Source organism: Thermobia domestica, chromosome 2 (genome assembly GCF_964235325.1).
Source record: "Thermobia domestica chromosome 2, izTheDome1.hap1.1, whole genome shotgun sequence".
Classification (NCBI taxonomy): domain Eukaryota; kingdom Metazoa; phylum Arthropoda; class Insecta; order Zygentoma; family Lepismatidae; genus Thermobia; species Thermobia domestica.
The window spans coordinates 378,530,724-378,545,329 of NC_137455.1; the positions used below are offsets into that span (position 1 = coordinate 378,530,724).

The 14,606-nt window shown below is 31.8% G+C and overlaps 1 protein-coding gene across 14 annotated transcripts in view; it reads right to left on the minus strand.

Annotated features, from left to right (window-relative positions):
- Positions 1 to 1,002: 1,002 nt before the first annotated feature.
- The window catches only part of LOC145678864 (uncharacterized), a 544,231-nt gene continuing 530,627 nt past the window's right edge, over positions 1,003 to 14,606 (minus strand). For 11 of the 14 annotated variants that reach the window (XR_014130446.1, XM_081749437.1, XM_081749435.1 and 8 more), the window contains one exon: positions 3,065 to 13,792. Coding sequence is in view for 10 of the 14 variants with exons in the window: in XM_081749437.1 (XP_081605563.1) it covers positions 13,761 to 13,792 (32 nt within the window). In the remaining 4 variants the exon portion in view is untranslated. Of the gene's footprint in view, positions 1,264 to 3,064; positions 13,793 to 14,606 lie in introns of those variants that run through there. The other 3 variants (XR_014130444.1, XR_014130445.1, XR_014130443.1) reach the window with 3 other exon arrangements.

The window sequence follows — 14,606 nt, forward strand, 5'->3', positions numbered from 1 at the left end:
ATTGTAGAATATAAATTTGTGCAGTGATGGTAGATTACCTATGATGATGATGATATATTTAATGGATATAAAGAAGAAAGGAAATGAAATTTTTGAGTTTTACGTCCCACGGTTACGCCGGTTAGGCTAAAGGAGACGGTGATGATGAGTAATGAATGAAATGGTGGAATAAACAAAGTGAGAGGAAACGGGAGATCCCCGAGAAAACCCACGCACACGGTGTTTGTCCACCACAAGGTTCACTTGGCGGGGGCTGGGATCGAACCCGGGACTCCTAGTACCAGAGGTGAACGCTCTACCACTGAGCCACCGTGGCCCCTGAATATAAAGAAGAAGTAGGAGAAGTCTGTTGAAAATAAGGGTTTGAACAAATGTTTTGCATAATTGTACCACACACCTCCCAGTGCATACCAAATAGTCCTTCTGTTCACTACACTATTATCCTACACTTTGTGAAGTGCTATTAAAAAAAAAAATCATCTTTACGTTTTCATACATAATATGTGCATACCCATGCTGTTTGAAACCGAAAATGCAATTTTTGGAACCTTCAATTCATTTCCCATTGACAATGACGAAATTGTTTGACTCATGCATTGTTTGCACCATTAGCATCCAGACACTGTTGATTTCGTCAACCTATTGTACAAACAACACTGACTACAATTTCCTAGGAATTGTTGTATATAATAGTTTGATTTTACCTCATAATACAACCAGTGTACGGTATATGTTATTTATTTCCCCCTCACGTAATGTAGGGGGGCGTCGTTCAGTAGGGATATGCACCATCTCTCCATGCTTCTGCCATTTTTACCACTCTCCTGACGAGCTTGCCACTAGCGACATCTTTAGAGACAGAATAACACTACACATTGCCGCCATAAGTCAACCTGTGCTTTTCAAAAGGACATAGATAGCTGCTACTGGAAAGTGTATATACGTTCTTGAGTTCCTCTGTACACATTGGTTTACTACGTTTCTAAATAGGGATATTTTTTTTAAACAAAACTGTACATATTACATATTAAGTGCTATTGATAACTTGTAAACCCAGCTAGATTGAGTCAACCAACTGCGCAATTTGGTCTGAAATGGGTATCGAATAATACATTACAACTATATTTTTCTTGTTTATTTTCTTTATTTTCGACATTTATGGAGTACAAAAGATTTTACAAGTTCTTTCCTTAAAAAAAAAAAAAAAAAAAAATTTGTTTAATGTAATTTGATGTCAGTTCCACATGACGAACATCGAAGAACCTGAAAAACAGAGAAATGTCTGAATAACAGGAGTCAAAATGGACACTACTACTACGAAAACGGAGCAAAACTAAAATCCAAAACACAAATTTAATCTTGGCATAAGTATACAGATGCCATCTTCCCCAATGACCATTCTACATACTTTCAAATAAAAGTGTTTCCACTAAGGCAATATCTACACTGCGAAAAACAAATCACTGTTTGGACAAAATTTAGAAATACAGGGAAGTTTTCTTGATCATTTTTAAATGTGTGAAAAAGAGTTCTGAAGTTTCCTATCTGTGAACAAAATTTTTTACAATACTTTCTAACAGGGTTTAATAGATACTGCCCTCAGAGTGTTCAAAATGTACTGAACTTCTGATGTGTACAAAGAGTGTACAATCACAGAAATTCCTTTTAAACATTGTTACAAAACTTTACACATTACCTAATGTCTAGAATGCTTAATAACAATCAGGCGCGGATCCAGGATATGATCAAGGGAGGGGCTAAACCATATTTTGCCGTTTTATCCAGTGTAAAGCAGGATTGAAGCCCATTTTATCCAATGTACCCCTATAGCCTCCCCTTGGATCCGCCACTGATAACAATAGGTTAATAAGAATGGCCCTTAGAGTGTTCAAAATGTACCTGAACTTCTGATGGGTCGAATGAGTATACGGACACAGAAACAAACGACTTTTAAATAGTGTTAGGACACTTTAACCATTACCAGTTACACATTTACAAATCGTTTCTGCCCATTTGCACATTAGACACATCAAATGTTCACGTATATTTTGGTAACAAAAACTGTTGAGATGCATTCTAGACATTATGTTATATTGATACGCCACTTTCAGGCATTTTTGGTATGTTAAACCATCAACAAAAATCTTTTCTATAAAATGTAGAAACATTTATTTATTTATTTATTGCAGTGTACTTATTGTGTCAGTAGACTGTTGATCTTCCATAACTCCTCTACCTCATGAAAAAGCCATTAATTTTAAAACTATCTAAAAATTTAAATGTTTGTATAATATTTTCGACAAAGTTGTGTGGTTTCGACTTAAAAGGGACTGTTACTTTTAATACCTTATTCTAATATTTAATGTATCAGTTTTAGTATTCTTTATAATTATTAAATTATCACTGTATTATTTATGTTAATGACTATTCTGTATACTCAGGGGAAGTAACACGTCCACACTTCGCTGAAAATTTTAATAGTTACTACAATACTCTTTTCTAAATTTTCAATTTGGTTGCATAAAATTTTCAATGACTCATCTTGCGTCATGTTCCTTCTTGGCATAAATATCAGGATCATTTGACGCAAATGCATGCCACTACACCCCATAACTGACTTCCAATACTTACACTGTAAAGTTGCAATGAAGATCCGACAAATATGTTGCCAATGTATAGTGCTACAAAATTACTTTGGGACAATAAGGAACATTGTCGATATTAAAGTTAAAACACCTTAGTTGATCGTCCTTTCAAACACAATTTATTATTATTTTATTTGTTTTCCAATGTTTAACAAGCTAACATATATTTAACAATCTTATCTCAGAAGTAAATTTATCAGCGATTCGTTGTAATTTTACAGTGTAGACCTAATTTTCTATTTTACTCTACTTCTAAATATGTAGACTATAGTATCTACTATGATTGACGTTTTTCATACTTCTTATTCAGAATTGAATATTTGAATATATCTTCAGTTACCTTGCTAAATTAATGCTGTACAAATTAAATAATAGTGGTAAAAATAAAATACAATATTTTAGTACATTTCTTCTATTGAAGTGTTTAACTTAATTATTTCCGCATTGTACCCACCATTCCAACTGACGGATGTATCCTGATAAACATATTTTCCCTCATTTAGTGTGATGACCTACTAATTTATTTCTGACATTTGAACACCCTAAATACGTTTTCAACATAATGAGTATAATTGCGATTATATAGAATTCTGTCCTGTAGTGAAGTTAATACAAAATCCCTTAGAATTGAGCAGTTTCTGAACATAGCTCGCAGTGTTCGTTATCGATGCCCGCGTTTTTTTTTTTTCAAAAATTGAGTATACATAACATGAAAACCCCATAAAAAAACAATTCGAAATTCAGCAGTCTATCTTAGCAGCCCACAGGCGTCAGTCAAATTGTTAAGGTAAGTGTAAAAACTCTACGAGTCGTGAAACTTGACCTAGATCTACCAATTTCAGTAGGTCTATCCAATAGAACGTGAGGGTATGTCCGGCTAGTCATTCTCCACCGACACTGTATAAAATGAAACACCATGTATACAATTTTAGGACAGAGGGGAAATATTGATGAAATAGTGTTTATAAAGTGTGCTTCGCGTGTCTAAAAGCGTTACTTTAAAAAAAAAATCTAGTTTGACATATTTAAAACACGTTTTCTCGGCAAACAGTTCGAAAATAAAGTGATGACATATATTTTGCATATTTTGTACATACATCTGGGACATACTTGGACAACACAGTATCTACAAGGGGTGAATACATATACTCTGGAGGTATTCAAAGAGTGTTGGTAATGTGTAGGGTGTCGAACTGTGACTAAAAGTAGTTTCTTTATATTTTACAGTGTGGCCAAATTTCATGCACTTACTAATGTGCTGCCAAAATAGATGCAATTGAAAAAAAAAATCAACTGTTGTAGATTGAAAACTATTTTTTCCAGGAACTATCCTTTCCTTTATATTTCTTTATATATCTTTAGTCATGAGGGAAGCAACATTACGCAAGAGCTATTAAAAGAACTGTCAGCTTTCGAAATGTGGGTGTGGAGAAGAATAAAGAGAATTGGCGGGGTTGAGAGGAAATGAGGGTGCTAGAAGTGCTGAGGGAGAAGAGAGCAATTTTAGATATGAGTGAAAAGAGGAAAAGAAAGTGGTTAGGACATTGAATGAGAAGGAACTGTATAATAATTCATGAGAGAGGGTATGGTGGCAGGAAAGGGAGGGAGAGGCAGAGGATACTACAATTCATGAACAGTATCAACACAGAAAAATCGTACGCGAAAATGATGCGGTTAGCGCAAGACTGTGGAGCATGGAAGCTTCTCACCTGCAACAAAAGCTTGGCAATAATGGCAGAATACCTATAATGGTGATTACTCACATATAGTCTATAGTCCCAGAGTTTTGATACACCCGGTATAATGAAGTTTCTCGTTAAGTTTATTTCTTTATTTCATATCTTACGAGCATTGTTTCTACTTACATCAATTACGTATTTACAGTACAAATTCCTCAAACCATTATTTCTGAAAAAGTGTTCTTGCCACAATTAAGGTGTGAAGTCGAATAATGGAACAAGCGCCACACAGCAAATTGTTCGGGAGAGAAAGAAAAAAAAAACAGTTCGTTCCATTAAATAATTCTGCAAGTGCTATCTAGCGATTTTCGAGAAACCAGACCCTGAGACGTGGTAGAGAAAGCCTAAATCTAGATAGGCCTAATGAACTGAAATTTCCAGCCTTGCACAAGTTGGGGTTTGTTCAGTTGCCCACCCGCTCGCCTCAATTATGTGTTACTACAAACTACAAGATATGAGGTGTAGTGCTTACCAGCTTAAAATATTGCCACCTACGGTATTAATGAACAAAATTACTATTGAATTTGCTACAAAGATATATATATATATATATACTTAAGTAATTATACGGATTAACTAACAAGTAGCAGTGTCGCCAGTACACCACGGCAAGAAGTTTGGTTTGTACGGCGTGATATATTCTCAATATTAAAAGCTAAAGTTTAATTTTATCACTTCCAGTTTTAGTACAGATATTTGAGTGTCTCTTTATTTCACTAAAAACATCCAAATTTACATTGTCATTTGGGGGAAGCAGGCGGGAACAACTGCCCCTGACTCAAGTTTGAGAAAATGTTTTAATCAATCGTATAGTAATACACTAAGAGAAAGGCTGATATTCTGAGTGAATAATATTGCCTTCCCGCTCCTCTAGCAAAATCTCAAATAACGCTGCTGCACACGTAAAAATTTGACTTGAATAGAAAATGCAAGTAATTATATCTGAACAAAGATATTTGCTGGTCAAATGGATTTCAGCTGACAATGTGATGTTAGGGGATCACTTTCCAATACCAATAAAAGTAAAAAATAAACTCCTGGCTTTGAAGGAGCCAGGGCTTATAAGAGCCGGTTTGTGACACTCTTGTCTTTGGAGTGATGTGTGGTCAGTACACCGACTATCACCCCGTTAAACCTAGCTTTCTAGACAGAAGTTCTAGCTCCCCGATTGTCCTCACGATGCCACAATGCCAACGCTATCTAGAGAGTACGAACGATCACTCATGTTTCCAATGACCAGACCCAACACTGACTTCGTTGATTACACGAGAAACAATATTCTAGTCCAGCTAGGAAATTTCTCATAGCCATTAATTTTGATTTTCCAGAACAAAAAAAAAAAAAATCTGAATCCAAATAACACCTCCCTTAACTGATGGGTTTACGCCAAGAACTCTGCGTCTCTATCAGTAATTGAACTCCGGACTACGTGAACCAAAAACATGCCTGATAACCATTTACAATTTACAGTACATGGGAGAACATCGTAAAATATATAGATAATATTCAAAGGTCAAATATTATGCAGAATGGTGCCACTCTTAACCAGTGGCGTAGACAGGAGTGGATCAATGTGTCGAGATCCAAAGTCTTATTAAAGTAAACTTTGATAGTTGTAGAAAGCAAAATTTCCTTTCCTGGAAACACAAGCTCTTGTTATGCGATATAGACTATCTTGAGCGAGTCTTTATTTAACAATGCACACACAATAAGCTATAACATATATAGTATTGAAACTACTAAGCAAAAATTCAAATTTTACTTACTCTTGCTTCTTTCAGGAAACTTACCAGTTTACTACCCATCGTTTTTCAACACATGACATTTGGAAAAGTTGTGAAATGCTCACACTGAAGCTTTTGCTGCAGGTTATAAAATATTTTTGGAGTTTACTCTTTTCTGTTTCAACAATTCATCCCTGTGTGAAAAATTAAAGGTATTTGAATTAGGGTTGCCAATTCTGGAAAATAAAACTATCCGACACTCCCCTCAAAATTTCCTCTGACATAGGTGTAAGTGTGAAGTATCTCTGTTCGGACTCATACATGGGAAGGAAATGTATTATCGTGGACAAAAGTGCATTAACACCTGTAATCTGCATATTCTTAGTACATTCACTAATAAGCTTAATAGATACATTGTGCTATAAATGAGAAACTGAAATCGTCATTGACCATTTTATTGTATTTACCAGTAACTACCACTTCTTTAAAATTATCGAAACAGATGAACAAAAGTATATTAATCTTTACGTGACAATCTTGGATTTGGGAAATGAAATTTATTCTTTAAACTTATATTTCAACTACAGGAAATTGCTTTAAGAGGCCCTATCACGGCGAAATTAAAACACCGCTAATTTTACAGTAATTATGTGATATCTTCAAATAGATAAAAGATAATCGAAATGTGGAACAAGAGCGCTCTAGACAATATTATTTTACATGAGATACCGCTATCACGACTTACTGATCTGCATTCGATTTCCAACCATTTAGAAAATCGACTTTTATTTTCGCGTTTCTAAATGGCTGTAAACGGAAAGCTACTAGGTGACTCAGGATAACGATACCACATGCAAAATAACATTGTCTAGGGCGATCTTGTTTCACATTTTGATTTTCTTTTATCTATTTGAAGATATCACATAATTAATGTAAAATTAGCGGTGTTTTAATTTCGCAGTGATAAAGCTTCTTAAGAAGCCTTTTGTCACTCTCAGTGAATGTATAAAATTTCTTACAAGTAAATTTTAAACTGTCCCTGATGCAGTTCCTGTCATCTCTTTAAAATTATCTAAACGGATGAACAAAATATGCTATTTGTTGATAGATGGTGAAAAATGTCAGTTTTGGATTTACAGAATGAAAGTTACTTTTTAATTCTATACTTCGTACTAGAGTAAATTACTTCGAACTAGATACAATTAAAAAAACGGGCCATAAAGAGGCTGGTAAGAAGTTTGTACATGTCACCGGCTTTAGTCAAAAAAACAGCAGGTGAAAAACCGCCCAGTTGGCAACCCTAATTTGAATTATTAAACGTAATTTCACATTTATCCAAACATTAAAAAAAGACAATGTTAAATTGTTTTCAACATAATGTTTTAGTGCAAACAAAACGCAATACTTTAAAGATGGTTTTAAATTGCAACGTAATTTTTAGTGTGAGCGAAATGACGAAACCTAAAACTAAAATTTTGCTACGTAAATTTTTAATGAAAAACAAAATGCTATAATCTGAAGATAGAACTTTATGACGTAACTCTTTAATATAAACAATATGCTACAATCCAAAAGTACAAGTTCACAACGTAACTTTTTAGTATGAACAAAATGATATATAATCTTATGATAAAATTTTATGACAACTTTTTAGTGCAAAAAAAATGCTATAATCAAAAAATAAAATTTTAGAACGTAATATGTTAATACAAAAAAATTGCTATAATTTTAAAATAAAATTTTACGACGTAGCCTTTTAGTACAAACAAAGTGCTTTGAACTCAAGATAAAATTTTTAAAATGTGATCTTTTATTACAACCAAACTACTTACCAATTTAAAATAGTTTTTCTTATTTTTTTTTTTTAAGGGAATCACATGTTGCTCATGAATACTACTATAATTTAAGTAGGGTGTCATATATTTTGTGACGTTCTAGTCAACAAATAACAAACTCGTTCAAAACAGTTTTATTTATACTATTTTGTTAGAACTAAAAATATCTGTTGTAAAACTTTAATGTTATTTCTTTATTTAATTTTTTTTAACATTATTTCAGGCTAAAAATTACGTTCTAACTTTTTTCTTTAGATTTCAACATTTTTTCATACTAAAAAATTATGTTGTAAAATATTAATTTCTTTTATGTTATTAAATCGAAAAATATCCTTGAAACACTGGACAAATTAGGTATTGGATTTTATCAGTACTAAAAATTTCTTGGTATATTTTACGCATATCTTTAAATTTATTTATCTATTTTTGTTTGTACTGAAAGGGTACTTTAAAGAATTTTGTTGTTATTATTATTATAACTACTATTATCAGAAAAATATGCCAACAAACTAGAAAACTTAATAAACAATTGAAATGGTCTTTACATAATATAGTTACAATTTTGGATGTGCTGTATGTAAACTTGCGAATTCAATAACATTACGCATAATCATTCTGTGCGCTTTTTCCAATCGAATTTTCCAATTAAAAAACATATTTCACAATACTTTTACCATTTATTATCTTTCTATTGCTAATAAAAATTAAGAAAAAATATAAGACTTCCGTTCATTTTTCTTACCATACTTGAGAAACCTAATTACATGATTCCATGTTCTCCACCATACTTTCTGAGCGAGAAATGCGGGAGTCCTTCTGAAATCTTCCGCCTGTTATGAAGCCATCGTTCGCCGGTGAAGTTTCCGTAGCTTTCACCCTAACAGGTTTTGCTGGCCCCTACATACCTATTTTTCAAGAGAATCATAACTGCTGAACAATGCTTATATGAAGAAGCCACACACTTAAATGAATTTCTAGAAAGGTGATAGACATCTTACAGTTTAAAATAATTAACACACTAAACGTGAACTTGTTAACTTATTTACTTTTTATTGGAAAAATGTTTACCTAAACAAAAATGGATGGTTTCTACTATCTGCAGTTGAAACTCGTATGCTGACATATTTAAACCATTTATTCGTTCAATATTCAAGTAAAATAATAATAATAAGTTTTGGAACAAACGTGTATTCAAGTAATTATTCATAGAATTTATAACAACATTATGTCAATTTTCATTGTTAGCTTTCTTACATTTCGAAAATTCACATATTCGAATGTTTGAACAACATTTACTTTATTATTTGAATATAAACATCTTTAATAATGATTCAAGAAATTTATCTAAAAACGTAATTTAATATATATTTTTTTGAATAATATTATTCCATTTATTCAAGCAATGAACAATTGTTTGAACGTTATTGAAATAATCAATTGTTCTAAAAATTTACTCAAATATCAAATAACTAAATGTCCGATTTGTCTCTTCAACAAGGAATAACCAACTGTTCTAACACTGTAATTGCTAAAAATAAATCATTAAATATTCTGATAACCAGAATGATAAATAAAAATTTGTTTTCATAATTACTCGGATAGTGAATAACTAGTATTCTAATTATTATTTAAGTATTTAATGACTAACTGTTCGAATTATTAATCGAAAGAGAAATAACTAAATCTTCTAATAATTAATTAATAAGAAAGATTAGAAACAAATTGTTCTAATATTAATGGAAAAAGAAATAACTCTTCTAATAATTAATATGAGTAATGAATAAAAAACTAGTTTAATAATTGCTTGAATAACTATATGTTCTTATTAATCTCTCCTATGGGAAATAATCACTCTGTTCGAATAATATTACTTGAATAACTAATAAGTACTCTTCTAATATCCAATTACTGATAACTAATAACTAAGTGTTCGAATAATTAAGTGTTGAATAATTACTAAAATAACAAATAACTTCGATACGAAAATTATTCGAGTCATTTGAATACTTTTTTTTCGGTATTTCTCTCTTGTCAATTATCTGTTTCAGTAAACATGCCTTACCAAATTCCCAAATTTGTCATCATTTTTCTTGTTCCGTTCAACGCGTACTTGACAATCTTCTGTGCATAGTATTGACATACCTGTATTAGCCTTTAACATTCATAGTTATTTCAGTGCTGCCTTCAGTGGAGTAAACAACCGTCCCGAACGCAAGAAGAGCAATGATATAAAAGAGTGTTGTAATTTGTGAATTTCATGAAATATTGTATATCTTGGATGTTTTTTTTTTCATTAAATTTTCATATTTTTTTGTTTGAAAACTAGTAACCTATTGCCGTTTTATCATTGAGAGCATGTACGTTAATGTTGGAAAATTTTTAATTAATATTCAAACAATTAGGTTATAATTCACTTATTCATTAATCAAGCAAATTATATGACACTAATTCATTAAGTGAACAAATTATACGAACGTTTATTCATTAGTCGAACAACTGATCGAAAATGTCGTCATTAATTGAACAAATTAATTGAATATTTATTTATTTAGTGTTCGAAATATTATTTGAATGATATTTTCTTCGAACACTTATTCATTAATCAAGCAAATTATTTAACATTAATTCATTAACTGAAGAAATTATTAGAACAATTATTCATTAATCGAACAACTGATCGAAAATGTCCTTATTAATTGAACAAATTATTTACATATTTATTTATTTATTGTTCGAAATATTATTTGAATGATACTTTGTTTGAATATTTAAATAATTTTGAATTAATATTCAAACAATTAGTTTATTATTAAATCAACAAATTGTTCGAACACTCAATCAAATTGTTCGAACACACAATTGTTAATCAAAAAAATTATTTGACATTAATTCATGAATTGAACACATTTTGTGAAGTTATTTATTAATCGAACAACTAAACGAAAATGACGTCATTAATTGAGCATATGATTTGAATATTTATTTATTGTTCAAACTATTATTTGAATGATACTTTGTTTGAGTATTAAATTGGTATGTTTTCTATATCTGGGATTATTATTTTGTTCGAATTTTAAAACATACATAAGTATTTATCAAACAAATTATTCAAACATTTATTTCTTAATCAAACAATTGATCAAAAAAATTACTTATTAATCGAACAATTTATTTGAATTTTTATTTATTGTTTTAATTAATGCTTGAATGATATTTCTTTTAATATTGAAATATATTATTCGATTATTATGGGATTATAATTTTGTTTTGATTTTTTTGAAACTTGAAATAAACATGTCCTTTCTCACTTCTGTATACCTAATCAATCTTATGATTAGAATTTGAAACTGGCATAATAGAGGAAATCAGGGAAAACTTCTTTTCTGACTTCCAGCAGGTCACTACGCCAGAGAGTCTCAACAGGTATGACGCTCAATCCCATGATAAGTGTCTCGAAATTTTAGAAATTAAAAAGAAATTTTGTTTGTCGCAATGTCGTAGGCAGTGTGTTGCCTGTCAAAAAAATTTGAGGATCACTTCACTATACAATGTTGGTACGCCATACCATAACCATAATTTTAAATAGCTTACACATTTCTCCCATCAACAGGTGATGTCTTCTTTGCCTCCAAAGGTCTTCACGTGACATTGGGTACAGTAGCATTACCTTATTACCTTGTAGTTCCTTGGTGACTTACCTTGCGTCTTGATTCCAAATGTAGTGGAAGTTTCATGTTTATTAAATAGCTGAAATAACACATGTTTTGCAAAACAAAAATAAATAAAAGGTAAATTGTAATAGGTTAGAGAAAAAATAACACATTTATTCTACGAAAACATCCATAACATGTGAGGTTAATTCCAAAAGTTTTCGGACTAACAGCAATAAACTGTTTTATGGTATATAGTGCCATCTATGGAAGAAATAATGTATTAATTTCAACTGTATAGCTACGTCAGTTCGTTGGAGTAAGTCATTTGAAATTCGTTGTGCGTTCAGGTCGCATTCTGCATGACAATGCTCTAGTCCATATAGCGCCAAGGCACAGTGAAAGACTAGCTTCTAGGTTCAACACCTACTTTTGTATTGCCAAGACAGCACTGCAGCCGTGTGGACTGGAGCATTATCATGCAGTAATATTAAGCGAGCTCAACGTAGCGACTGATTCAAATCACTCTCTCCATTGAATTGACGCAGTTAGACAGTTGGAATTGATGCATTATTTCTTTCATAGATGGCACTATCTGAGAGTGTCGCGTATTTACAGTGTCAGGCGGGAATTTTTTGGGAATACTCTCGTATTATGAGGCATTGAGAAATCGCCCTATTAGTTAGGCAGACGGAATGGCAGAAGGAAAAATACCTACAGGAAGGCTGCGATTGAAATATACGGACCAAATAATACAAGATATAAGGATGAAAATCTACAAACAAATGAAAGTCTGACACACAATAGAGAAGAGGGGAAAACTGCTGCAAACCAGTCAAAAGGTTCCTGGAACAAAAAGAAGATCCATAACCCGAAATTAATTATGATCTAATCGTAAAACTGTTGCGGTTTTTTCAGATTCGATAAGAAGTGATCAGCACAGCTTCTTATCTATAACTCTTGAGATCAGACTCTTCTCCCTCTGAATACAAGTAACTCACAATAATCTAAGACATCATAGAAAACTACGTACACTTTCACCAGGAATCGAACACTGGACCACACAACTATGTGTTGAGAGTTGTTCTCTACATTTTGCACGATTTTTTTTATTATTTTCCAGTAAAATAAATGACAGTAAAGGAAAATACATTTCTTAATGGATGATTCAAAATTCTATTAATGAGTTGTTTCTAAAACCTGTCCTATAATGCAGAAATTTGGGGATCTATTATGACATCATAAACTACACACCCAAATTTCTGTTCTACAAGAAAATTTTTGATAATAGTTATTAGTTTGTTTAATCACATTTTGTATATACCACCTAGCTCAATTTCTACATATTTCTCAAAACTATTCTTCAGTATCTTTAAATTAGTATTTATTAAAATTAAAGAGTGCGGCTTACCAGAGGCGGATTTAGAATATAAAAACTAGGATGACAGCCAGACCCCAGACTATGATAAGTACATAATGAGTTTACCATAAACTTTGAAAAATAAATAAATAATACGACAAATTATTTTGTTACTCAAAAAACTGGGGGGTCTAGATCCCTCCGGCCCAGGTTAGATCCGTCACCGTAGCTTATAGGTCTACATCCGCGGATCTGGTGTATCAATGAGTTAAAAAAAACAAGATGGCGCACTTACTCAACAACCTTAAGATTTTAATTGCTAATAGGCTCACCACTTCACTTAACGGGACCACATTAACAAATCAAAATTAAACAAGAAATTCTGGAGAGTTTGATTTTGAAATTAATGTCGTAGTATCATATCAAAAGGAAAAAGCATAAATATTATTTTAAAAAGGGGAAGATAAATTATACAAATTATCGCATTAAAAACATGTAAGATGTCCTTCATATGTAAGTATAATATGGTTATTATAACTACCTATCCGTATACACAACACATATATGTGAAGCTTCCGTATATAGCAGATATAGAGGAGAGCAAGTTAATATATACAAGAGCTCATATATTCACACACGTCTCTATTACGTCCTTACGCAAACCAGAACTTATTCATTTTTCCTTTTCTCTGCGGCCTCTTTGAAAATTATTTATGTCTCAGGTCAAATACCCTTACCTCCTGCTCGTAGCTACAGCAACAAATCTTCCGAGCGCAAAACGCAATGGATTTCTTCCACTCTTCTCCATTACAGCCTCTCACTTAAGGCTGAGCAACTGGCTGAAAGGAAAGCAACTCATAAAGCGGTCTACTGTACATCTCCTCATGTGCACCTTTTTATTTATCTATTTATTTATTTATTTACAATTTTTTTTTAATTTGTTTTCACTTATTTATGCCGAAAAAAAAATATTGTACAGCTGTATTTTGACATCAATAATACTAATTTTTCAATTACAGCTGAAACCTATATTGATCGTATCCCTGTATCAGAGGCAGAGATTAGGGCTGCAAGAGGTAGTAGTTGCCCCCCCTTTTTTAAAATGATCCTTTAATGTATATAGTTTCATTTGCAAATGTAAAGTTTTTGTATATATTATTGGTTCATAAAAAAAAAAGTGGTGCCATATAATATTTGTCCTTGCTTGAGTACGTATTGGTTATTTGTTTTCTCATTCAGTTAAGAAAGCTACAGAAATTGCGTTTTAATTGCAATTCAAAGCAATTAATATTGCAATTTCGTATTTCTTTAAATGTCGTAGCATATGCTTGTAGTATTTACTTTCATTTTCTAAGAGTAATAACATACATTTAATAGCATGTGTGGAATTAAAAATAAAAATTGTTTATTAATCCCCTAGTTTTAATGTAACTTCTACAAAACAAGCCTCATTATTCATTACTATGATTAATATTATCCTTTCCATTTATTTGTTTTCTAAATTTGTTATTAAATAATCTGATTACACAATTTTCCCAGACAGAATTTTAAGATATTCATGAGCAAGGAATAAAATCTCTTCTTACACTTTCGTTGTTTAAGAATACAAAGGGTTAGTACTTACTTGCGTTGCTCTTGTCAATTTACTAAATA